We start from the raw sequence: 27,128 nt of genomic DNA, 5'->3' as shown, positions 1-27,128 counted from the left end.
TCATTACCACCCTGTTAATCATATGGTCTTCTGTTATTTTTGTATTTATTTTAATTCTCTATTACTTCTTTCATCAAGCTTTTTCGGATTAAGACAAAATCATCTCTTAGATTCTCTAGGACATCTAGCATGGAATTCTTATTTGCTTCCAGACTTGTCTTATCATATAACCAGTTCCATGAAAAATTCCTATTAAAAAACTCATGTGCTGCTTTAAGAATGTTTTTTCCTCTTCCTGTGTTTTTATCACGTAAAGCCCTCCTCTCCCTAAAGGATTGTATGCTCATAGCTGAATTTTGTCAGCTATAAACAGGATTCTGTTTCTACCTGACTTTGGTCATGAAAAATCTGTATGTAGATTAACATTTCTCTTAGTGTATATGTTATACGAATGATTTTTTTCCCCTAGAGGGAATGCCACTTGCTTCGCATATGGACAGACAGGTGCTGGGAAGACCTACACCATGATAGGAACTCATCAGAACCCAGGACTCTATGCTCTGGCTGCCAAAGAGATCTTCAGGCAACTAGAAGTGTCCCAGCCAAAAAGGCACCTCTTTGTGTGGATCAGCTTCTATGAAATCTACTGTGGACAGCTTTATGACCTCTTAAATAGAAGAAAAAGGTACTGCTTATGAATGGGAAACTACAAATCTGTTCATCATTGTTTTAAGCGAGGGTCCACAGAATTGATGATCATGGGATTTAATACAAGGTCTTATTATATTAGTGCCCTTTTCTGAGATGAGTCTCCTGAATTAGATGAATATTTTTTAAATCAGTTCAGCTAGAAAAGAATGCAAATTAGCCTTCCATTAGTATTTTTTTTAAGTGATCTATATCCGTATGTTTATCAAAAGACTATCCCTTTTACTTTGATCTGCAAAAGGGTGATGATTTCAGGAAATCAGGATATCAACATGTACTTAAATACCTTCCTATTCTTTTGCCTATTATTACATTGGAAGAACTATAAATAATGTTTCTTGCTTTCTCTTATTTTTTTTTCTCAATAATCTTAGGGTAAACTTAATGATAATTTTCTGAGATCAGTTAAAAAAAATACATCTCGGGGCACCTGGGTGGCTCAGTTGGTTAAGTGTCCGACTTTGGCTCAGATCATGATCTCGCGATCCATGAGTTCGAGCCCCGCGTCGGGCTCTGTGCTGACCGCTCAGAGCCTGGAGCCTGTTTCAGATTCTGTGTCTCCCTCTCTCTCTGACCCTCCCCCATTCATGCTCTGTCTCTCTCTGTCTCAAAAATAAATAAACGTTAAAAACAAAATTTTTTTTTTAAATACATCTCTCTTCTTCACGTTAGACTTCTAACTCTTCTAAGTCTTAAACTGTTGCCCTTGAAACATAATACAGTAACTTAGAAATGGATTTAAATCCTATTGTATTTTTCTGGCCTAAAGTTTTGTTTAGGTTGAAAGAGCTGACTTTAACTGAGCAGGAAACAACAAAGTTGTGAAGGTACCGACTGACTGGGAGGATAAGGAGGAGAGATGGAATAGGGGAGGTGGAAAGACAAAAGAGTGTCATAACCGAATTAACCAGAACTATGACATGTTGGGAGCAGTCACAAGTGGAGAGAAGGGAATTGGGGCAGAGCATGGTGGTAGGCTGGGGAAACTAAATCAGTGACAGAAACTAGCCCCCAGCAAAGGTATCCAAGCCCCTACAGAGCTGTCCAAAAGGATGTGCAAATTCCAGGCAAACACTGGAATGGGGGTTGGGCTAGAAGAGCATCTGAGTTCAGTAGAGTGTGATAGGGCAGGCCCCCATGCCAAAGGTGCTGATGTTTGAAGGGTTGGGGTCCAGAGCCAAGATGGCCAAGAATGAACTCTTGAGATGTCTTTGGTGCAAAAAGGTGGTTTTATTAAAGCGCGAGGACAGGACCCGTGGCAGAAAGAGCTGCACTGGGGTTGGGAAGAGTGACTGATTATATAAGATTTTGTATCCTGTGGAGGGGAGAATGAGGTTAGGGCTCTAGGAAATTGAGTCCATAGGTTTCTGGAGATTGCCTACTTGTAAATTATTAAGACTGTTGCAAACTGATGCAAACTCTTGTCCTGCATGATGATCTCTATCAGTTAACCATTTGTTTTTCCCTTTCCTTTGTTCTTGGGCAGCCAAGAGTGCCTGAGGAATGTTTTACAAATCCCACCTGGGGGATGGGGGGCTGGGGGTGTTAGCTTGTACTATGCTCTCAGCTTGCCTTTGTTACCTATAAGAGTATTGAGTAGTGAAACTGGAGAAGCCATCAACTGGGCTTAGGCAGACCACCATCTGTGGACTATTCCAAGAAAAGGGGACCTTTAGGTATGCCACAATTCAGAGGATGTACAGGTGTTCAGGGTTTAGTCCTGACACAGCAACTGCCAAATAAAGGAGGGTTCTGCTCTAGGTTTGGTTTGGAGAAGAGTTGCTTTTCTTTATTACCCTCTGTTGGTTTTTGAAGCTTCAAGTTAGTTCAATCACAGCTTCTCTTCCAAGGCCCCAACACTATTACTTAGGAGACCTTTCCAGTCAGAATGTAGCTGGACACTGGCAAGAGCATCTGGCTCTGGAGGTCTCAAACAGACCAGGTTCAACCACTAGCCACCAACAAAATCCAAAGGCAGAGAAACAAGTAGTGGTGAAACAAGAAAGGAATTTAGTTCAGTGGGGCTACCACCAGGAAGACAACGGACTAACATTTCAAAGATTGCCTCCAAAGTGCCGAAAATACTTCTAGGTTTATATAAGGAGAAAGTGGGACAAAGGTCAATGGGTTTGTGCAGGTGGGCAGTGAAGTCAAGTTGATCATTGTCTTAGGGCCAATCATGGATAGAGTCTTGCTGGCTTGGGACAGTCCTTTATCGCTTGAGGGGGTAGTTTGTGTTCCCTTCTGGGGATGCTTTGCCTGCAGGGTCTTTTCCCAGAGTTAAGAGTATGATACGCTGGAATGAACTTAATCATTTAGAAAGTTTGAGGTCAAAATGCAGGAAGTTGAAGTCCTCTTTGTTTAAAGAACAGTCGGCAAGGGGATAAAAGCTGTTGTGCTGTGTGTGTCTGTCTGTCTGTCTGTGTCTGGTTTGTTGGTTTCTTTGGGTGAAGGGACAGTCAGGATATCTAGTTATTTGTGAGTGTGGTTCTTTAATGAATGACTCAGATATATTGCCCTGTATATGTGCATTCTTTTCAGTTTATTTATTTTGAGAGGTGGGGGAGGGACAGAGAGAGAGGGAGAGAGAGAATCCCAAGCAAGCTGTGCACTGTCAGCACAGAGCCCAACTCGGGGCTCAAACTCATGAATGGTGAGATCATGGCCTGAGTTGAAATCAAGAGTCAGAAGCCAAACCAACTGACTGAGCCCCCCAGCAACCCCCACCCCCCCCACAAATTAACTCTTAAAGTAGAGGATAAATTGTTTTTATAGCCTTGCATAAAAAGTGATAGAAATACATTTCTGGCTTATAGAATTTAAAAAGCTAGAAGTACATTTTGGGCTGTCCATTAGGAACTGTTCTGGGGTGAGCTCAGGGCATAGGGCCTGTATGTTTAGGAATGACCTGAGGGCTCTGAAAGCTTGATCCCTCTTTTATTCCAGAAGCCTGACTGTTCTAATAGAATTAGTTTCTGATAGGTCATGGGGATTGGTGAAGCTGTTTTTCTCCAGTTGTTCTGTAAAAATTTGGAAATTTGGGGTGAAACAAACTAAGAAAACATTTTTGAGAAAATCATTTCCTTTTTTGGGTATAAAGTGGAATTCCATTCTTAACCATAATCAGTATCTTATTAAGGGAGAAAAATAATCTTTGAGTCTTTGATAGATTCAATAGATGCCCCTTGATATATCTGGTTTAATGATGATAATAGACCATAGCCTTATACATAGGCCTGAGAAATTCAGTTATAGCACCAGCTCTTCCTTCCTCCCTTGGAAGATATATGAAGACTCCTTATGTTGGAAATAGAGTAGAACCCAGTTTCTGTACATCTCTCTGCTCTACCTTCTATGATGTTAGCTTTCAAAATTGGCCCTCTAGCAGATACAGAATGGCTGCCACTGCTCCCAGGGCCACATACTTTCACTTCCAGAAAGAGCACCAGCACCTCACCCCCAGGCACCTAACGACCAGAGACAAGAACTATTTTGATTGGACCAGCAGAGATCCCATATCCACTCCTGAACCAATCACTAAAGCCAGGAATATACCATCTGTTGATTGGCATATGTCTGCATTATATGTTCATTCTTTTAATTGTAGCCAAAGATGTCGATTTGTTTACAATAGTCAAGGACCATCTCTGAAGCCCAGGGCTGTGATCAGGAGGTGTGCGAGGGGGGCGGGGAGGATACACATCAATCTCACTCAAATAACAGAACTGCTACCTAATAGGGAAATGGTGGAAGGTTTCTGGGGAGGCAAGAACAAAGTCCATTATAGCAGGTCTGCTGTACCAACCATGTTCTTGTGTCTGCAGGCTCTTTGCAAGAGAAGATAGCAACCACGTGGTACAGATAGTGGGACTGCAAGAGCTTCAGGTGAACAGTGTGGAGCTCCTCTTAGAGGTAACTCTTCCTTACTACCCCATGATAGTAACCTAAGTACAGGGAAAGAATTCATTTTGCTATCTAGCAAGAATAATGGAATTTAGCCAGAGGGCCATGACAAGCATGCTACCTAACATTTGTAAAATGTGAGTCCTCTAAGAGGATAGCTCCTTTCTGTACAGGGTTGTTGTCTAAGTGCCACAGAGTGTGTGGGAGAACCTTGTGCATGAGAGGCTACTCTGGTGCTAGTTTGACAGACTGCTAATGTGTATATCTATGGTAGTGGGAAAAGCTACTGGAGAGAAATACTCTTTTTTTAAGTTTATTTACTTATATTGAGAGAGAGAGAGTCAGCAGGGGAGGGGCAGATAGAGGGAGAGGGAGAGAATCCCAAGCAGGCTCCACGCTGTCAGCACAGAAACCTAATGTGGGGCTTGAACTCACAAACCGTGAGACCATGAGCTGGAGTCAAGAGTTGGACACTTAACTGACTGAGCCACCCAGGTGCCCCGAAATATTCTTACTTTTAAGTAAAAATTTTAATGGGTAAGGGGCACTTGACTGACTCAGTAGAGTATGTGACTCTTGATCTCTGGGTCATGAGTTTGAGCCCCACATTGGGTGCAGAAATTACTTAAAAAAAATTTTTTTTTAATAGTAATTTTCACATGGGTTCGGAATTCAAGAGGTACAATAAAAATATCCCTTATATTCCCTTTTAAAACTGAGGCAAGTTTTTTTGTATATCCTTCCAAAGACATTTCCAAATCTTTCATGAAAAGTTCTTTTAGGGGCACTGTCTGTCTCTCTCTCAAATAAATTTGAAAAAACTTCTAAAGAGTTATCTTTTAACACTTGCTCATTACTAGATACAAACCTTGCAAAAATATGTAAGAAGATAGAAGAATACAGGCCACTTCCAACTTACTATATAAAACTCCCTACTCCCCACTGAGATATCCACTGTTCAAATGGTTTAAAATCATTTTTTTTTCCTTTTCTGGGAATTTATTAATTTATGTACAAATATATTTTTGTTGAATTGTCCTTCAATGCAGTGCTCCTCAACCACTTAGATCACTTTATTGTGAAAAATAGCCTATACAGAAATATGCTTAAAGCCTGAATGTGTATAGTGTAGTATAGTATAGAATAAAGAAACAACCACTTTCATAATCAGTTACCCAGATTAAGAAATAGAACATTTCAGCACCCCATAAACCCCTATACAACTTGCCAGTCACAGTCCCCTGTACTCCTGACATTTATGCTAAATCACTTTCTTGTTCTTTGTTATAGTTTTACCACTTATGTATTCATCCATTAACTATATAACTTACTGTGCACCTGTTTTTTAACTTTTATGAATAGAATCACACCATATTATTTGTCTTCTTTTGCTCATCATTATGCTTTTGAGTTCAGTCTATGTTTTTGCACATGGCTGTAGTTTTGTTCTTATTTGCTATATAGTGTTCAATCATATGAATATACCACCTTTTAACCATTCTGTTAATGGACAGCTGGGGTTGTTTTTATTTGGGGGGCTCTTCTGAACATTGTAACTGTGAAATGTTCTTATACCTGTGTTCCGGTACAGTTCTAGTTGTGAGGACATGCAGATCTTCCACTTCATTAGCTTTCCAAAGCTCTGTATGCTACCACGAGTGGTGTATGAGCAATCCCATTGTTCTTCATCCTCGCCAAGACTTCCTGTTGATTTTCAAATTTTTGCCAGTCTGGAATTGTTTAATTATATCTCATTGTAGTTTTATTTTGCATTTTGCTGATTGAGAAATAAATTGAATAGCCTTTCATATTTTTAATTTATCTTATGGGTTTCCTCTTTGGGGAATGCCAGTTAGGATCTTTTCCTCATTTTGGGGTTGTCTGTCTTTTTCTTACTGATGTGTATATACAAATGTGAGTCATTTGTTAGTTTTTTGTGTCATAAACATGTTGTGTCATTCTGTGGCTTGCCTTTCTAGTTTCACCGCAGTGTCTTTAAATGCTTACTTGACTCTGAGGTCAATGAAATCAGAATCTTTTAAATCAGTCAGGCCTAGATGTAGATATTAGTGTTATCCTGAACTGAAATATTGGTCACATACCATAAAATTCACCTTTTTAAAGTGTATGCTTCAGTGTTTTTAAATATAATTTTCTTATTAAAATATAATCCACATAAAATAATCACCCTTTTAAAATATGCAGTTAAGTGATTTTTAAAGTATATTCAGAAAGTTGTGCAGCCATCTCCTCTATCTAATTCCAGAACATTTTCATCACTTCAGAATGAAACCCTGTACCAGTAGCAGTTGCTCCGTATTTCCTTTGCCTCCAGGCCTTGCAGCCACTAATTTCTGTCTCTTTGAATTTGCCCATTTTGGCCATAGCATATATGGAATCCTACAATATGCAACCTTTTGTCTCTGGTTTCTTTCACTTAACAGATTTTCAAAGCTCACCCATGTTGTAGCGTATGAAAGTACTTTCATTCATTCTTGTGGCTGAATAATATTCTAATATGGATACATTATTCATATATATATATATATATATATATATATATATATATATATATATATATATATTTTAGAGAGGGAAAGAGAGAGCGAGCTTGTGAGTGGGGGAGAGGGGCAATGGGAGAGAGAATCTCAAACAATCTCCATGCTTAGCTCAGACCCCAGCATAAGGCTTGATCCCACGACCCTGGGATCATGACCTGAGCTGAAATCAAGAGTCAGACATTCAATCGACTGAACCACCTAGGTGCCCCATATTATTCATATTTTATTCATCCATTCATTAGTTAATAGACACAGAGGTTGTTTTTACTTTTATAGAAGCACTGTTATGAATAATACTGCTATAAACATTCATAGTACAAGTTTTTGTGTGGACGTATGTCTTCAGTTCTCTTGAGTCTATGCCTGGGAATGGAATTGCTGGGTCATACTTTTTGAGGAACTGCCAAACTGTTCTCCAAAGTAGCTGTACCATTTTACATTCCCAGCAGCAATGTATGAAGGTATATGTCATTTTAAATGCTCTCCACGTGATTCTGACATGCAGCCTGCAGCCATTATAATCATCCTTACAGTATTCTTTTAGTAGCAAGCCTGGCTAGAGTCAAAGAAAGAAGGCTAGAAGGACAGGCCAGGTACTTGACCAGACGTTCCTTTAGAACAGCTTCACAATACACCTTTCCAGGGATTTGGGTGTATGAAATGGCAGGGTGGCCCACCACTGATGTCTTTTTCTAACAGTTTCTTTTTCCTAGGACAAATAAGTAAATTTTGCTTAAGGGCTGAGACCTCATATTTGTGTGACTATTATATTCTTAAGTCCTGGGATAAAACATCTGAGGATAGCACATGAGTGTGGCTATTTTAGAGTTACTTAAGAGCCAAGGGCCCCTTTCTAGGAATTGTAAAATCAGGTGCGCAACAAAAGTTTGTGGGATGTGTTGAAGGGGCTTCCCTGAGATTGTGACCATTCTTTTTTTTTTTTTTTTTTTTTTTTTTTTAACTTTTATTTATTTTTGAGAGACAGAGACAGAGCATGAGCGGGAGAGGGGCAGAGAGAGGGAGACACAGAATCTGAAGCAGGCTCCAGGCTCTGAGCTGTCAGCACAGAGCCCAGTATGGGGCTGGAACTCACAAACCGCAAGACCCAGACCGAAGTCAGACACTTACCTGACTGAGCCACCCAGGCGCCCCCTTTTTTTTTCCCCAGTGTTTATTTATTTTTGAGAGAGAGCAGGGGAGGGGTAAAGAGAGGGGGACAGAGGATCTGAAGCAAACTCTGCACTGACAGCAGAAAGCCTGAGCGGGGCTCGAACTCATGAACCATGAGATCACGACCTGAGCCAAAGTCAGACACTTAACCAGCTGAGCCACCCAGGTGCCCTGAAATTGTGACCATTCTTTTTTTTTTTTTTTTTTTTAATGTTTTTTTACTCTTGAAGGAGAGAGATAGAACGTGAGTGGGGGAAGGGCAGAGAGAAAGGGAGACACAGAATCCGAAGCAGGCTCCAGGCTCTGAGCTGTCAGCACAGAGCCTGATGCGGGGCTCGAGCTCACGATCTGTGATATCATGACCTGAGTGAAGTTGGTTGCCCAACCGACTAAGCCACCCAGGTGCCCCAAGATTGTGACCATTCTTAACCTGTCCAGAGTGCCCTCCATTGTGGAGTCCTAAGAAAATTGTTTCTTATATTCCTGTTCCCTGTGGTTCTCTTGCCCCCACCTCCCCCAGCCATTCCTTCATTTGACAGGAGAGTTACTGCCCATGATGCCTTTATCCCTGAAGATTTAACCAACTGAATGGGAAAGGAAGAGATGTTTAGGAGGAGGTCCCTTTCCCTTAGCTATGGCCATAATTGTGTTAATGGGCAGTCTGGTGTCATATCACTCCCACTACCTTTGGAAGAGTTTATGGTACTGCTCTATCTTAAGATATCTTTCCTAAGAAAAGCCACCTGGGTGGCTCAGTTGGTTGAGCATCCGACTCTTGATTTCGGCTCAGGTCACGATCTTATGGTTTGTGAGTTTGAGCCCTGTATCGGGCTGTGTGCTGACTACAGAGCCTGCTTGGGATTCTCTCTCTCCCTCTCTCTCTGCCCCTCCCCTGTTTTCTCTCTCTCTCTCTCTCTCTCTCTCAAAAAATTAACTAAAAAAAAAAAAGCAGAAAGAAGTTTCTTGTTAGTGTTTTATATCATCACCATCGATACTCTCAGTCTACAAGAAGTCAGCTGAGATCAAGATGGAAAGTTGATATAAATTATGGATGCCCTCATGAACATTTACTGACTCGAAACAACAGCACTTGCTAACTCAGGTGTTGCACTTTCTCAGGTGTTACTGTACATGCTCGCTCAAGTATCACCCATGTGTTTGCTCAAGTGTCACCCTCAGGTGTCATCTTTGAGTGCCACCCTCACAGATCACCCTCAGGTTCACTCAGGCATGGCCACTTGCATGCCTGCACAACTAGCAGTCGTATTTTTTCCCACAGGATTGTCCTTCTTCCAGGAACTCTCTCCTTCAAGTGTATTTTATTACCTGGTCGTAACAATGCAGACACCAGGTCTTCCCTGCCTTTACCGAGGACGCACTGACTCCTCACATTTCTCAGTTGTGGAATCAAGATTTCTTCTGTCAGGGAATTGATGAGTATTTTTTCAGTTGTAGAGATTTACAGATTTTTTTTAACGTTTATTTATTTTTGAGACAGAGACTGAGCATGAATGGGGGAGGGTCAGAGAGAGGGAGACACAGAATCTGAAACAGGCTCCAGGCTCTGAGCTGTCAGCACAGAGCCCGACGCGGGGCTTGAACTCACGGACCGAGAGATCATGACCTGAGCCGAAGTCAGCCGCTTAACCGATTGAGCCACCCAGGCGCCCCAGATTTACAGATTTTTAAGTTATTTCGATAGCCACTTTATGTACTTATGGGCATCCATTCTCAAACTTCTCATAAACCTGTTTCATATTTTATCATTGCCCTAATCGCAATTGGTAATGGAGGCCCACATGGCAAAAGCTTCCCCTAGATGAGCCTCGGTTGTATGCCAGTGGTAGAGACTTACTATGCACACAGTGCCTATGCTACTGACATGCTCCTAGCCCTCCTTCTGTATATGCACAGAAACCTTAGTGATTAAAGCCTTATAACCATACAGAGGTGGGTCCTGGTGCCATGTATCCTTCAGCATGTCCTTTCCCTTTCTGAGTCTGAAACATGTGGATGATAGTAGATGATTGGGTTGGATGATACAGGAGGAAATGAGATAACATATAGAAAATGGTTGGTGTGACACTAGTTCAATTCGCCACATCTGTTCTTATTAATAGTCTTTGTTAATAATGTCCCTGAATGTTACCCAGGCAACAGAATTGAGCAGTTGTCTTTAGTTTCTTTGGTGGCAGTTCCCCATTTCACTACTCACATAACATGTTTTGTCTAAAGGACCTAGATTTAGAAATTTGCCCAATAGACTTTAGTTACAGAAGGAAGAATTCAAGAAGGAGGAAGTGGTAGAGGAAAAGGAAGCCTACTGATTTTTCAGTTGATTGCACTATTTTGGCTTGGCTCCTAGACTTGCATTTTCCCCCAAATATTTTGTTTTTCCCTTTTCTTCTTCTTTTTTCTTTTTGGTTCACTTGTAGTGGGGAGCCCGTGGAGTCTCATGTTGATCTGCAAAGCTCTATTTCCCCAGGAAACTCTGTTTTACATTTCTGAAAAGAAATAAAGTTTTGGAAGTTTACACAAAAATGTTTGTTCTTGGGGCACCTGACTGGCTCAGTCAGTGGAGCATGCAACTCTTGATCTCAGGGCTGTGCGTTCGAGACCCACATCAGGCTCTCTGCTACCAGCATGAAGCCCACTTCTCTGTCCCCATCTCTCTGCACCTCCCTCACTCCTGTTCTCTCTCAAAAATAAATAAACATTGGGACACATAGATAGCTCAGTGTGGTTAAGTGTCTGATTCTTCGTTTCAGCTCAGGTCATGATCTTACAGTTTTGTGGGTTTGAGCCCTGTGTCGGGCTATATGTGCTGGCAGCATAGAGCCTGCTTGGGATTCTCTCTTTACCTCTCTGCCCCTCCCCTGCTTGTGCTGTCTCTGTCTTTCTCAAAAAAAAACAAAAAAAACAAAAACAAAACTTAAAAAAATTTTTTAAATAAAAATAAATATTAAAAAAAGTTGATCTATCTGATGATCTTTATAAACGGAGTCATTTTTACTCGTCAGAGCCCAGGTGCTTTATTTCACTTTCTGGAAGGCATGGTGATTGTAGCCTGTTTCTGAAGCTGAGGAAACTGAACCAGAACCAGAAATCCTTCATGCCTTCCCTAAAAGTCATTAGTCGGGAAAGGTATCCTCAACACATTAGGTTTTCTGGGATGTACTCACAGGTACCTAATGCATCATGATGGATAAGGTGGACAAGGTGCATGAAAAACCAAGTGTAAAACTTTATAACAGAACCCCAGAAGCCAACTTTTCTTGACTTCCCTGGGGGTGAACCACAAACCATCCTCTAAGCGTCTGTCTGTATCCGCTGTATCCGCTGTGCCTAGCTAGGCCTTGAGGCCTTTCTCAGCTGTGTGTCCCTAGCATCATTGATCTCACGTGGCAGAGGCCACCTGGCTTCTATCCCTAGCCTGACGATATTTGACCTATGTGACCTCAGGTAAGTCACTAACTTCTCTGTTCCTTCCCTTATCAAGCATATTGTTTATACAAATGTAGAGATTTAAAGGATCTCCCCTGTCTCTTCGTGGGGCTTGTAAAAGACCAAAACCAACAAGTAAAAAACAAAAAGAGGTGTGAGAACCCTAAAACTAGAAGGAAATACACCAGAATCTTGTTTACTCTGGATTTATGTGAGGTATATATTTTCTTGTTGATAGTTTTCCTACATTTTCCAAGTTTTCCACAGTAAGCATGTCTTTCTTTTCTAATAGAGAAAAAAGTTTGATAGAAAGAACATTACACATCATCCTTGCATTAGTCTATGTACGCACAAAGTCAGAGTGACAGGAGAGAGGCCAGGATAAAGAAGTACATTTGAACTAGGTGGTTCAGTTACAGATGTGCCTGAAGCAGCCTAGCCAGCATCCGAGCTTAGTTAGCAGCGCAGGGCAGGGGGACGTGCCACACCCAGTGTAAGGGACTACTGTCACTCTTATGGTTTCTAATTAGCAGTAACATACTAGCTCTGCAGTTGACAGTACAGTGTTATAAATTAACAGGTTCTTCTCTTTATAAAAAGGTTCATCGGATAGACCTATTACACTTTTAGCAAGCTATTTACAAAATGAGTGCATCTAAAATATTCTAAATTTGATTCTAAAATACAATTCTAGGGGCGCCTGGGTGGCGCAGTCGGTTAAGCATCCGACTTCAGCCAGGTCACGATCTCGCGGTCCGTGAGTTCGAGCCCCGCGTCAGGCTCTGGGCTGATGGCTCAGAGCCTGGAGCCTATTTCCGATTCTGTGTCTCCCTCTCTCTCTGCCCCTCCCCCGTTCATGCTCTGTCTCTCTCTGTCCCAAAAATAAATAAAAAACGTTGAAAAAAAAAAAAACTTTAAAATACAATTCTAGGGGCACCTGGGTGGCTCAGTAGGGTAAGCAGCCAACTCTGGATTTCAGGTCATGACCTTGTGGTTTGTGAGTTCAAGCCCCACATCAGGCTTTGAGCTGACAGGCTGACAGTGTGGAGCCTGCTTGGGATTCTGTCTCTCTCTCCCTCTTTTTCTTCCCTGTGTATTAGTCATTCTGTGATACACATTTCTGTCCTTTGCTTTAGTTACTAAGATAGATGGCTACTGTGGGACCTTGCTTTGGAGACAAGTCATGCCCCGGAGATTGTAGTCAGGCTAAATCTATCAAAGGTATAAAAAAGAGTTTATGAGATCAAGAAGTAAATTAGCTCGGGCGCCTGGGTGGCACAGTCGGTTAAGCGTCCGACTTCAGCCAGGTCACGATCTCGCGGTCCGTGAGTTCGAGCCCCGCGTCAGGCTCTGGGCTGATGGCTCAGAGCCTGGAGCCTGTTTCCGATTCTGTGTCTCCCTCTCTCTGTGCCCCTCCCCCGTTCATGCTCTGTCTCTCTCTGTCCCAAAAATAAATAAACGTTGAAAAAAAAATTTAAAAAAAAAAAAAGAAAAAAAAAAGAAGTAAATTAGCTCTTCAGCTATTAAATGTTCTCCCCCAAGGTGAGTATTCCACATTGTTTGCATTGCTGTTGGGTATTTACTCTGTATGATTTAGTGTTTAGGCAGCTTTCTGCTTAGAAGGAAAATGACTGCAGTGTACTGACAAAGGTATATGCCTGGTCTCTATTGCTCTCAGCCAACTCTTAGAAACCAGAGGGCTTTTTTATTTCTTGGGGAAATCACCCTATGGATTTTATTTTCAGGTGATTCTGAAAGGCAGCAAGGAGCGCAGCACTGGGGCCACTGGAGTTAATGCAGACTCCTCCCGCTCCCATGCTATCATCCAAATTCAGATCAAAGATTCAGCCAAGAGGACATTTGGCAGGTGAGCTGGAAATATGCAAGGAACTGCATTGTCTGCCTTTCCGTAACATGACTTTGAAATATGTGTTATCAACAACAGAACACTCTGCCACCATGGAGTTTTTAATAAATATCAGGGATACAGAGTAGAGTTGTTAGCCCTGAAATAAATCATTGTATTAAAGTGCCATCAGTTGATTAACCATGAAGTAATGACCTATTGTTGGTCAAGCCTAAGTTATTAAAAGGGACATTGATTGCTTCTAACGTGAAACACAGTATCAGCAAAGGAATAGTAGGAAATGCATCTCAGCTTACAGGCCAAAAAAAAAGGGGAGGGGGGAGAGAGAATTAATCTAGCCTTCTTGAAAGAAGCCATAAGACAATTGAGTACATTCATTGCTTCTCTGGTGCTATCTTAGCAAACTCTGTCACACTGATGGATGAGCCTATCTCACCTCTCAGTAATGAGTCTTTTTCTTTTCTTTTTTTTTTTCTTTAAACTTTTCTTTCTTTTCTTTTTTTTTTTTTTTTTTTTTTTGGCTGGAAAGCAGCCCACAGAAGTTTCTATTTAATTATCTAAGTGGTCACATACGTGATTTGCATTGCAGTCATTTAGCTTTATGGGAAGAATGGCGGGTTTTTTGGGGGGGCGGGGAAGAATGTTTTATTAATTTTAGTCATACTTTCTCACAAATGATTAAAACTAATGGAAGTGTCTGAGTGAACAGTGCTATCAACAGCTGACAGATCAGGATCTTAAAATACTTTTGGAAAGCTGACAGTAATGCCTTTTCTTTCCTGAGGATGGGCCAGTGTTAATTTCTTCCTGCCGCCACAAAATGCTGACTGTTGTAAAAATAAACCAAAGCCCCAAAGAAGTTATCTTTGCTGTGTCTTTTCTCCAGGATCTCTTTTATTGACTTGGCTGGCAGTGAAAGAGCAGCAGACGCCAGAGACTCAGATAGACAGACAAAGATGGAAGGTGCAGAAATAAACCAGAGTCTTCTGGCTGTAAGTTGTTTGACAACTTTAATCTAAAAATCCTTCTTGAGGGGCACCTGGGTGGCTCAGTCAGTTAAGAGTCTGACTTCAGTTCAGGTTATGATCTCATGGTCTATGAGTTCAAACCCCGTGTCAGGCTCTGTGCTGACAGCTCATAGCCTGGAGCCTGCTTCGGATTTTGTGTCTCCCACTCTCTTTGCCTCTGCCCTTGCCCTTGCCCCTGCCCCTCCCTCCCTCTCTTTCCCTCCCTCCCTCCCTCCCTCCCTACCTCCCTCTCTCTCTCTCTCTCTCTGTCTCTCAAAAATAAACAAACAAACAATTAAAAACTTAAAAATGTTTAAAAATCCTTCCTGAGAGATTTTTCCCTCTTTACATGCAGCCAGAGTGGGTGAGGGTGGCTGGGTGGAATCAGTAGAGCAAGGGCATGCTCTTAGAGTCTGGCAGTGGAATTCCAAGGTTGGAATTGGGCAGAGGCTACCCAATCAGATTCTCAGCAAAGGAACACACAAGTATTTCTGCAGCTGCTAAATGGTTAACTTAGGTAAGCTTTCTCCCTCTCATCAAATTTTTAGATTGTATTAAGTTTTCAAACATACAAAAGTAGAGTAAATCATTTAATGACTTCCCAAATACTTGCACCCAGCTTCAACATGTGAAAAATCTAACTAACCCTTCCCTTGGATTATTGTAAAGCAAATCCTGTCATCCTGTCATGTCTTCCACAAATATTTCATTATCTTAAGGAGATGAGGGCTCATACTTTCTTAAATATACCTGCAATGCCATTATCACACCTGAAGAAATAATTATATTATCTATTATCTAGTAAATGTTATCCTTCCTCCAGTTGTCCCATAAATGGCTTTTCACAGTTGGTTTGTTCAAATCAAGATGCAAACAGGACCCTTGGATCATTTCTGATAGTCTCTTTTATTCCATATCAGTTCTTCCATTCTCTCTCTCTCTCTTTAATATCAATGTATTTGTTCAAGAAAACTGGGTCACTTGTCCTATAAGATTTCCTGCATTCTGGATTAGGTTGACTGCATCCCCATGTTGATGTTTAACATGGCACTCTGTTCTATTTTCTGTAAAGTGGTTAAGGTCTGTGTTTGTGCTGTACAGTACAGTAGCCACTACGCCACATGTGGTTATTGAGCACTTCAAACGTAGCCAGTCTGAACTGAGATATGCTCTAAGTGTAAGATACACCCTGGATCTTAAAGCAGGCATAATATCTCATTAATATTTTTCATATTGATTACACAATGAAATAACATTTTGGATGTATTGGATTACATAACATGTAATTAAGATTAATTTGGAGTGCCTGAATGGCTCATTCGGCCAAGCATCGGACTCTTGGTTTTGGTTCAGGTCATGATCTTGAAGTTCGTGGGATTGAGCCCCGTGTCAAGCTCTGCGCTGGCAGCATGGAGCCTGCTTGGGATTCTCTCTGCCCCTCTCCTGCTCATGAGCGCATGTGCGCGCGTGCTCTCTCTCTCAAATAAATAAATAAACTTAAAAAAAGATTAATTTCATTTTTTTTAATGTGAAATTTTAAATTACACGTATGATTTGCATTTGTGGCTAACATTTCTATTGGGAAAGCACTGTTCTAGAAGCTTGATGAGATTGAGGTTCTGTTTTTTGACAAGAATTCATGGGTAGTTTTTAGACTTCCTATAGGAACATGTCAGGAGGTACAGAATGTCTGCTTTTCTCTCTTTGTGACTTTTTAAGAATTGAGAAAAATTCAAGTGTCAGCTTAATTCCTCCATTATAGTTTCCTATCAGACTTTTTCACTGAGTGGTTTTAGCAGCCGTTGATGAACATCGCCTGTATCTGCTGTTTTACTAGAGATTCCAAAATGATGATATTCTAATACTCCTTCTTTATTAGCTGGAAAGAACTTTCCCTCAACTGTCTGATTCTGAAATATAGTTCATACAGTAGAGACCAGATAAATTCTTGCTTCTTTGCCTTTACTCACCATTTTGCAGAATGACTGGTGTCCTAGTAACCTAAACATGACCAATGAGTTTGTTATTTACTTTTTTTTTTGTATTATTATAAACTCATTATAATCATTATTCTTTTTTGCTATTTAAATTGTACATATTTGGCCAGTGGGAGCTTTTTCAAGTATGTTCCTTTGTTTTTTTGACCAGCCCTCTTAGTCTCGAATAGCTTCCTGGCTTTCTGGTATGACGAGACAATCTAGGCTCATCTTGTACGTTTCCTTTTCCAGACCTTGAATCAGCCAGTTCTTCAACAAGCCTTGGTTTTAGAAGGAAATGGCATTTAGAGACCATTAAGGGGCACTAGGGGTGCTTATACCATAAGTGGGTTAGTAGACAGAGCTAGGAAATAGATTTTTTTTTGAAAGGGAAGGTAGATCAGGGATTCATACTAATAAATTAATTCAAAATTAAGATTACAAGGGTTTTGGTTAACTTTTTTGAATTTGTATTTCCCTTCTCTCCTATGCTAGAATTCTTAGTTCCTAACATTAATTTATTAGCTCTACTTCAGTATGTATACATTTCAAAATAATCCTAACACTACTCATAATATGATTACTGAATTCAAATTAATATTTCTTTGCAGTTTCTTTTTCACTCTTAAATTGTATCTGGTTAGGGATGTGTAGTCCTAATACTGTGTTGCAAAGTCACTTGATAAACACACACACACACACACACACACACACACACACACACACACATTCAGTACATTGAATATATATGTATTCAACGCTGTTCTCAGAAGCAAAAGGGTAGCATACTGTAAACACTTTGCTTTTTTCCCTGACCAGTATCCTGGAGCTCCCTACACGGTTCTATATAAAGATCTTCCTTATTCCTTTTTGCAGCTCTACAGTGCTGCCTGTGCTCCTCCATATTATTTAAGTCCTTTTGACCAGAACTGAAGTCTCTAGCTAGGTACTTTATTTCTAGGCCTCATGAAGGATAAATTGCAAGGCTAGAAAGGTGAGAGAGCATCTATCTTTATCTTTTTAATTATTGAATAATTTTAAGTTTACAAAAAGATGCAAAAATAAATGCCCAGCATTCCTTCACCCAGCATCCATAATATTAACATCCTACGTGACCATAATAAAATGCTCTAAATCAGGAAATTAACATTGGTTATAATACTATTAACTAAAAACAGAAAAATTTTAAAGGGGTGCCTAGATGGCTTAGTCAGTTGAATGTCCAACTGTTGATTTCAGTCATCCCAGGGTCATGGGATCGAGTCCTGTGTCAGACTCTGTGCTGAGCATGGTGCCTGTTTGAAATTCTCTCTCTCACTCTCTCTCCCCCACCCCCCCGCCTGCCTCTTCCTCTCTCTCAAATAAAAGTTTTAAATATTTAAAAAAGTAATAATACTATTAACTAATCTACAGACCTTGTTTTAATTTCACCAGTAGTCCCACTGATGTCCTTTTTTGGGTCCAGGACCTTTTATTGCATTTAGTTGTTCTGTCTTCATAGTCTCCTCAGTTTTTGTTGTCTGTGACTTTTAACACCTTTGAAGAGTGCTGGCCTTTTATTTTGCAGATTGTCTGTGGATTTGGGTTTATCTGATGTTTTCTCAGATTCGATCAAGGTAAAGAATTTTTAGCAAGAACACCACATAAGTTGTGTCCTTCTTGGTGGATCATTATCAGGTGGTGCATGAAATCAGTATGTCTTACTACTGGTGATGTTCACTTTGATCACTTAAGGTGGTTTGTGCTAGGTTTCTCCACCGTAATGTTACCATTTTTCCTTTTGTAATTAATAAATATCTTATGGGGAGATACTTTGAAACTATGCAGATATCCTATTTACATCACACTTTTGCTGCCTAATTTTGGCATCCATTGATGATTCTTAATCTGCAACAATTATTGTGGTGTTTACCTGGTGGGATTTCCTGTTCCTATCACTCTTTTTACATTAATTAGTTGGAATTCTGCTGTAAGAAAGAGCTGTCCTCCTTCTCCAATTTATTTATTAGATTATAACAGTAAATGGATATTTTATTTGCTAGATTATAATACATTTCTGTCATTATTTTATTGCTCAGATTGTCCCAGATTTGGCCATTGTGAGCTCTTTCAAGTTGGCTCCTGTATCATTTTGATATATATGCCCTCATCATTTTTTGTTGTTGTTTATGTATTTTGAGAGAGGGAGAGAGAGCACAAGCAGGGGAGGGGGCAGAGAGAGAGAGGGACAGAGGATCTGAAGTAGGCTCTGGGCTGACAGCAGAGAACCTGACACGGGGCTCGAGCTCACAAACCGTGAGATCATGACCTGAGGCGAAGTCTCAGGCTCTGACTGAGCCACCCAGGCTCCTCATCCCCCATCATTTTTGAGCATATCCTTGCCTTTTGGCCTTATAAGATGTCACACACTCATCTTTATGCTTTCCCTGCCCTAGCCCTGTAATCAACCATTTCTCAAAGGAGCCCCAGAACCAATAGCATTTACAGGTTAAGTTTCTAAGACTCAGATGGATTAAGTGAACTGGCCAGGGGTCCATATTCTCTAGCTACAAATCTGTGATTCTCATATGTAAAATTATGGTCCAGGAATCAAGCATAAAACCTGGGAAGAAGTCCATGTGAAGTCATACAACCTCTGGAGACTGGAATAGTCCAGTCTATCTCACAAGGTCAGTAGCATGCAAAGGAGCCTAGAAACAAGCCTTCAAAAACAGCATCATAATCAGTTAGTTGAGCATCTGACTCTTATTTTCAACTCAGGTCATGATCCTAGGGTCATGGGATCAAGCCCCACATCAGGCTTTGCACTGGGCCTGGAGCCTACTTGAGGCTTTCTCTACCTCTGTCCCTCTCTCCTGCTTGTGCTCTCTCTTTCTCTAAAAAAATAAAATTTAAAAAAATAAATAATTTTAAAAATATTTATTAAAAAAATCTTGGGGTGCCTGGGAGACTCAAGTCGGGTAAGCATCCGTCTTGGGTTCAGGTCATGATCTCGCGGTCTGTGGGTTCAAGCCCTGTGTCGGGCTGTGTTGACAGCTTGGAGCCTGGAGCCTGCTTCAGATTCTGTGTCTCCCTCTCTCTGCCCTTCCCCTTTTTGCACTCTCTCTCTCTCAAAAATAAACAAACATTTTTAAAACATTTTTAAAAATCGTGTGCTTTGTGAGGTGCACAAAGGTACACCTTATTATCTTCTTGGGTATTCCCCTTAGTTCTCCCTTAATAAGCGTAATAAAGTATACTTCCCATTCTGATTCAACAGGGCTAAAGGGACTCAAGGACTCATAGGGATTGGTGGCCACACTTGGATTTGAGTATGTAAGGGGCAGGTGTAACTCGGGCAGGATTTGGCTACCTGTTTGTCCCTTTTGGAGAACTGTCCTAGTGCTCAAGTTTGGGGTATTTGTAATAAAAGAGGAAATTCCCTTATATAGGTTTCTCTATCTGAAAATAGAAATTTCCCATGAAACCTTTTGTAAGCCAAAATGGCATAAGGCAAAGAAGTGATTACCATTAATTTATATGGGAAAAGTGTGTGCATTCCCAAAATGCCAAAAATAGCCTGTCTTCAGCTTTTCTGATACCTTAAGATACATCTTGCTAATGGGTGTACAAACTAAATCAAAATAAAGCACAGATGGAGGAGCCTCGCTGGCTTAGTCAGTGGAGCATGTGACTCTTGATCTTGGGGTTGTGAGTTCAAGGCCCACATTGGGCTTAGAGTTTACTTAAAAAAAAAAAAAAAAAAAACAACTATTAAAAGATAAGGGGCACCTGGGTGCCTCAATTGGTTAAGCATCCAACTCTTGATTTCAGATCAGGTTATGATCTCACAGCTTTTGAATTCCAGCCCTGTGTTGGTCTCTACGCTGACAGCACAGAGCCTGCGTGGGATTCTCTCTCTCCCCATCTCTGCCCCTCCCCCGCCCGCTCGCTCTCTCTCAATACTAAGTTAGTTAATTAAATTAAATAAATAAAACACAGATGGAGATACAGTTCTGCTGAGATGTTGAATGTACTTCCCTGGGAAGCAGTTGGACGGTACCACTCTTGCCGCTCAGGGTACACGCACTGCACCTGTAAAGGCTTGTTGCAGAATAAACGCTGAATACTATTTTTACTTTTCACCTTACTTTGTAATGTTTATTTCTGAGAGAGAGAGAGAAAGCGCGTGTGAGCATGGGTGGGGGAGGAGCAGAGAGAGAGGGAGACAGAATCTGAAGCAGCTCCAGGCTCCAAGCTGTTAGCACAAGAGCCCGACACAGGGCTTGAACTCAAACTGTGAGATCATGACCTGAACCGAAGTCAGATGCTCAACTGACTGAACCATCCAGGGGCCCTTACTTTTCACCTTTTAAAATAAAAGTGAAAATCCTCTTTAAATTTCTTTTAGTTAGCACAGACAGGTACTAATGTAGGCCTTTTATAAAAGTGAAATGGCATAACCTGAACTTTCAAAAAGTGGAGGATACTTGTTCCCTCTTATATACTGCAGCTTTTTGGATAGAGAGGAGTTAGCTGTGGACCTCAATATTTGCCACTAAGAACAGCCATAGCAAACTCTCAAGGCTAATTACCTGTTCTTGGTGAACTCCAGCATGGGTACTTCCAAGGATTCCTTCCATCCTCTTTCCTCCCTTCCTTTACATTTACTTTATTTTAACCTAGATACATGACTCAGAAATAGGAGATCTCTTCTCCCTCCTCCTGTTCCCCTCACCCTTGCTGTTCTGTTCTTTCTGATGAGCATGTTACCCCTGGAGGTCTACATATGTGGATCTCTGAGCGCTAGTGATGTTCAAATGTGCACTTTTTTGAGGGGCTTATGTCTAGGAGCAAGTGATACGTCCTTGCCTTTGGGACACAGTCCCTGCCTTTTTAAAATAAGAAGGTAAAAAATAAAATGGAAGGTAGACTTAGGTGATTTCCCAGTTCCTTTCCAGCTCTGACTCTAGAATTTCTTCTGTCCCACTCAGAAAACTTTTATCTGAGTCTACACTTGAATCTACACCTATAGGTATGCATATGGGAGCAGGGAGGTTGAGGGAGTCAAGTAGATATTCTCTCTACTTCAGCACATCCATAGCTGATAATAGTATAAGAGGAGATGAGAAAAAGGGAGGTGGCAAGCCAGAACTGCCACCACATAAGCTTGGACTCTGGGCCTTGTGGGAAGTTACCTGGTTTGTCTGTTCCCTGCTATCAGGGCTAATTCTAGGATCACAGCCTTTATGTTGGGTGGCCCTTAACTAGACACAGCACAGGATGTTGTTTCCCAGTCTAGCTTGATTCTTCTTGTTGGACAAGAAACTACCAGGGCATTTGACTTCCTTTTGGAGGATTGCCTGAGTGTGGCTTATTTAAGAAAAGTCTGGGGCGCCTGGGTGGCGCAGTCGGTTAAGCATCCGACTTCAGCCAGGTCACGATCTCGCAGTCCGTGAGTTCGAGCCCCGCGTCAGGCTCTGGGCTGATGGCTCAGAGCCTGGAGCCTGTTTCTGATTCTGTGTCTCCCTCTCTCTCTGCCCCTCCCCCGTTCATGCTCTGTCTCTCTCTGTCCTATAAATAAATAAACGTTGAAAAAAAAATTAAAAAAAAAAAAAAGTCTGATCTGTTAACTCTCTCTTTGCATGTGATATATGATGTGTTTGTTGTTATTCTACTCTGCAGCTGAAGGAATGTATCCGAGCATTGGATCAGGAACACAGCCACACTCCCTTCAGGCAAAGCAAATTAACTCAGGTAAAGTTAAATGTGAGCTTTGAGTTTGTTCTCACTTGTTCTTTCATTCATTTGTTCATTCAGCAAAGCATCCACTGCCAGCAATGCATGATGCTAAGCTTGGGGGTCCAGGGAAGGAAAGGGTCACATTCTTCCCAGGAGCTCATTCTTTCCAGGAGCCTGGAATGGGCTCATTCCAGGATGCCCATTCTAGAGAGGGGCATCTTCAGGCAGAGATGCCTGTGGTGGGAGGCAGCTGGGCATTTTCAGGGCAGTGGTGCTCTTCTGGTCATCACTCAACAGCTTTTTGCCAGTTTCTAATATAAAGAAATATTTTTTATTTAGTGGAGTCTCTTGAGCCTTTGAAGGGAGGTTGGTGTAGTTGTACTAAGTACTTTCTTAGCTGTAAGACTTAGACTAGTGTTTCAAGATAAAAAATAACAGCTGGAGTTAAAAAGAATGAGATAGATGTATTTTTGAAGAGTTTATTTTGGGGCGCCTGGGTGGCTCAGTCACTTGAATGTCTGACTCTTGATTTCGGTTCAGGTCATGATCCCAGGGTTGTGGGATCAAGCCCCGCATCGGGCTCTGCACTGAGTGTGGAGCCTGCTTAAGATTGTATCTCTCCTTCTCCTCCTCTCCTCTGTTCACATGTGTGCGCGTGCTGTCTCTCTTAAAAAAAAAAAAAAAAAAAAAAGTAAAAAAAAAATTATTTTTAAGTAATGTCTATATCCAACATGGGGCTTGAACTTAAAACCCTGAAATCAAGAGTCACATGCTCTACCAACTGAGCCAGCCAGGTGCCCCGGATGAGCTACATTTTTGACAGGTTCTGATAGGAAAGATGACCAAGATCTATAGTATAAAAATATGTTATGAGACAAAAACTACACAAAAACATTCTGCATGTGTTAACTGATTATTCTGAGTGTTAAAACTATAGGTAATTTTTCCTCCATTTTTCTGTCATGAAACTGTGCTTTATTAACAGAAAATGCTAGTAAGTCAGCATTGTAATAGCTATACAAAAGTGGCCCATGGAGGGGTCTACCTACATATAAACTGCTGTGAAGGCAGTTATGGGTGCTTCTGATTCCCTTCTGCACCAAGTCCTGTGCCCAGTGGAGAATGGACTAGGGTAGAAGGCAGTTTATGAGATCTTTGTATTTTGGGAGAGGTTTTCAGTCTGTGCAGCTATCCTAATGGCTCCACAGGGCCTGTGGCAGAACCTATAACATAACTCCTTAGTAGTCGGAACTGGTTAGATGATGTCTTCTCAAACATTTCAGCCAGAAACTTAGAAAACCTTTCTTATGGGTGATTCTGACATTAGTTGTTATTTTTTTTTTTAATGTTTATTTTTGAGAGAGAAAGAGACCATGTGAGCAGGGAAGGGGCAGAGAGAGAGGAGGACACAGAATCTGAAGCAGGATCCAGGCTCTGAGCTGTCAGCACAGAACCCAACATGGGGCTCAAACTCACGTCCTGTGAGATCATAACCTGAGCTGAAACCAGATGCTTAACTCACTGAGCCACCCAGGTGCCCCTTGGCTCTGTTATTTTTTAAAACAAGTTCACCATCCCCAGAAAATGTGTTCCTACTTAATTAAATAATTCAGGGGTACCTGGCTGGCTCAGCTGGTAGAGCATGTGACTCTTGATCTCAAGGTTGTGGGTTCAAGCCCCATGTTGGGTGTAGAGGTTATTTACAAACAAAATCTTTAAATAATAATAGTGATTCAGACCATATATACAAGTACAAAGAAGATGGTAGGAGGTACCAGAAAATCCCACCTCCCAGTGATAATCACTGCTATGTTTTGGTGGACATCCTTCCAGACATTTCTCTGTCCATATATCTACATGTAGATCTACTTACATAGTTATGGAGTAATATGCCTTTTCACTCAGATTAAGTTTTAGATCTTCCTGTGTACCTAAGTACAGCTATACATAATTTTTTAATCATTTATTTTTGAGAGAGAGAGTGCAAGCACGAGCAGGGACGGGGTAGAGAGGCAGGGGGGTGGGAAGAGAGAATTCCAAGCAGGCTCAGTACTGACAGCACAGAGCCCGGCATGAGGCTTGATCTCACGAACTGTGAGATCATGACCTGAGCCAAAATCAAGAGTTAGAAGCTTAAGCAACTGAGCCACCCAAGTGCCCCACGTAATTATTTTTAATGGTTGTATTATATTCAGTTAACGATTTGTTCCCTACTTAAAAATGCCTAGATTTTCCAATTTTTATTATGTTGTAATGCATATCCTATATATATATATATATATATATTTTTTTTTTTTTTTTAATTGAACAGTTCTCTTTAGGATAACATTCTGGAAGTGTGCACTTTTTTTATGTTTTCATGCATATTGCCAAACTGCCTTCCCAAAAGGAAGTACCATTTCATGGTACATGCTACACGAGTAGTGTAGCAATGTAGAAAAGTACCCATTTCCCTGGACCCTCACTAGGGCAGGCATCATGAGTCTTAATCTTATGGGTGAAAAATATTAGTATTTTTAATGGCTTGTTTGTATTTCTTTGGTGGTGAAGTGAGTACCTTTTTTTTTTTTTTTTTTTTTTTAACATGGTTGGTCATTTGTATTCCTTCTTTGTAAACTGCCTTTTTGTAGGGGATGGGGAGCTATGGCCCAGTGTCCTGTCCACAATAAGTAGTCAATATGCCCCTTGTTAGTTGACTTCGTTGACTTGACTTCTGTTTTGGACAGGTCCTGAAGGATTCTTTCATCGGTGATGCCAAAACATGCATGATTGCCAACATCTCGCCAAGCCACGTGGCCACTGAACACACTCTGAATACCTTGCGTTATGCTGACCGGTGAGTTGCTCTCAGGTAGCAGGTCGTGTGTACAGGTCTCATACACACATAGGGGTCTGATCTTGAGCTCCAGAAGCCTGTTCTTGAGGCAGTGATCCTAGTACCGAAGGGGAATGTGCAGTTGGTAATTTGAAGAATGTGACCTGGTAGGCCTTGCCATTTTACAAGTGTGAATGTGACAAGAGGAAGAGGACACGTTCCCCGGTTCAGGAGACAACTCCATTGGTGATTTTTAAATGGCTATTGGGAAATGAAATTTCTTTGGAGTTGAAGGCTCAAGGTTTTCTTCCTGCTAGCCTCAGCCCTAATAGTAAGGGATAGAATACATGTTACTTGTCAAAGCAGAGACACTTAGAACTTTGTAGGTCCAGAAGAGAGCAACCCAGATATAACATGTTACGGAAGGATAAATTGAGCCCAGAGAAGGGCAGGAACTTTAAAAGGGCTCATTGGGAATTGGTGGTAAAGCCAGCACCTTTGACTATATATTTCGGGTGACTTTGATATCTGCCAGGGTCCCCCCAACCCCACCCCATGTCTTACTCTGTGGTCACATATGTTTCCTACCATGGATGAAGACGCTACCATTTCCATTCTTTCCTCTGGCTGCTTTGCTGCTTGGTCCTGTCTTACATCTTTTTCTGTGGTCTCCCAGAAGCTGTCTCCTCTCCAAGGTTAACAAACTATTTGAGGGAAAGCTTTTCTTTTCTTTTTCTTTTTTTTTTTTTTTTTTTTTTTTTTTTTACTACTGTTGAGGAATCTTTAGTATCCATGGCATTTTATGAAATTCATTGGGAAGGAAAAGTGAGGTATTATTTAAGTTCAATGAAAACAGGAAACCTTATCTTTTTCTCTACCGTATCTATTGCTCAGACAGTGCTTTACCTGGTAGACGCACAATAAATATTTGTGAATGAAAGGAGGAACTCTTCCTGGGTGTCAGGGTGAGGCACTCTGTGTACCGTCTCATTTAGATAGGAGAGATACTTGACACAGTGGTTACAAGAGCTCTGGAGTCCAGACTATCTGGGCCAATATCCTACTTCTGCCTCAAAATAGCTGAGTGGTCTTGGGCGTAAGTTTTGGGTCCAGTTTCCTTATCTGACAGGGGATATTAGCATCTACATCTTACAACAGTTACATGGAATCAGTGAGGATAATATGTGTGAAGGGCTTACCAACATGCTGGGCACACAGTGACTACTCAATATGTTAATTTAATTTATGTGTTAATTTAACCAATGGTAATACTAATAGGTCCCCAAAATAGGTTTCTTTTATTGCATGATTTCCTAATGCCTGCTCACGAGCACTGCTAGAGGAAAGGCTACTTCATGAACTGAGATCAGATAGAAGATATGAGATGATCCAAACTTGTTTCCAAAAACCCAGTATGGCTGGAAATTCTTTACCCCCATGTATCCATTACCCAGCTTCAACAGTTATTAACAGTAAGCTGAACTTGTTTCATAACCCCACTCACTCTCCAAATCATAGACATTGTTATCAATTCCTTAGACTAATAACTTCATCACTAGAAGCAGAGAACAAGACCATCTCCTCACTTAGTGACTCAGTAAAGGAAGATGAAAATAACCCTTTCTCATAGGGGATGTATTAAGTATAATTGCAAAATTATTTGAAATAATTTTGGCTTTAAAGAGAATGGAAAAAGTATAATAGAATTCGCTTCATTTGAAGCAGTCTAATACTTTACTGAAAATAAATGAGGAGCACCTGGGTGGCTCAGTTGGTTAAGCATCCAACTCAGATTTGAGCTCAGGTCATGATCTCACATTTCATAAAACAGAGCCCTGAGTCAGGCTACGTACTGAGAGCAAGGAGGGGGCTTGGGATTCTCTCTCTACCTCTGCCCCTCACTCACTCAATGTGCTCACTCGCTCTCGCTCTCTCTCTCTCAAAATAAAAAAATAAATGAAAGCCATTTATTTTATGTGCTTAAATGAGGCCTAGAGGAATGTTGCTAAGTAGTCC

The 27,128-nt window shown here is 41.0% G+C and overlaps 1 protein-coding gene and 1 non-coding gene across 12 annotated transcripts in view; both read left to right on the top strand.

Annotated features, from left to right (window-relative positions):
* Positions 1-27,128, top strand: part of KIF24 (kinesin family member 24) — a 76,265-nt gene that overhangs the window by 40,604 nt on the left and 8,533 nt on the right. For 10 of the 11 annotated variants that reach the window (XM_023242392.2, XM_011288585.3, XM_019816100.3 and 7 more), the window contains 6 exons: positions 410-625; positions 4,473-4,560; positions 13,472-13,593; positions 14,480-14,585; positions 22,241-22,312; positions 25,024-25,133. In XM_023242392.2, the coding sequence (XP_023098160.2) occupies positions 410-625; positions 4,473-4,560; positions 13,472-13,593; positions 14,480-14,585; positions 22,241-22,312; positions 25,024-25,133 (714 nt within the window). The remainder of the gene's footprint in view (positions 1-409; positions 626-4,472; positions 4,561-13,471; positions 13,594-14,479; positions 14,586-22,240; positions 22,313-25,023; positions 25,134-27,128) is intronic. The other variant, XM_019816096.3, reaches the window with a different exon arrangement.
* On the top strand, positions 23,915-23,987 carry TRNAK-CUU. Its single transcript has one exon. It is a non-coding gene; the product is annotated as a tRNA-Lys (tRNA).

Source organism: Felis catus, chromosome D4, assembly GCF_018350175.1.
Source record: "Felis catus isolate Fca126 chromosome D4, F.catus_Fca126_mat1.0, whole genome shotgun sequence".
Classification (NCBI taxonomy): Eukaryota; Metazoa; Chordata; class Mammalia; order Carnivora; family Felidae; genus Felis; species Felis catus.
This window is presented reverse-complemented; position numbering and strand designations above follow the sequence as displayed.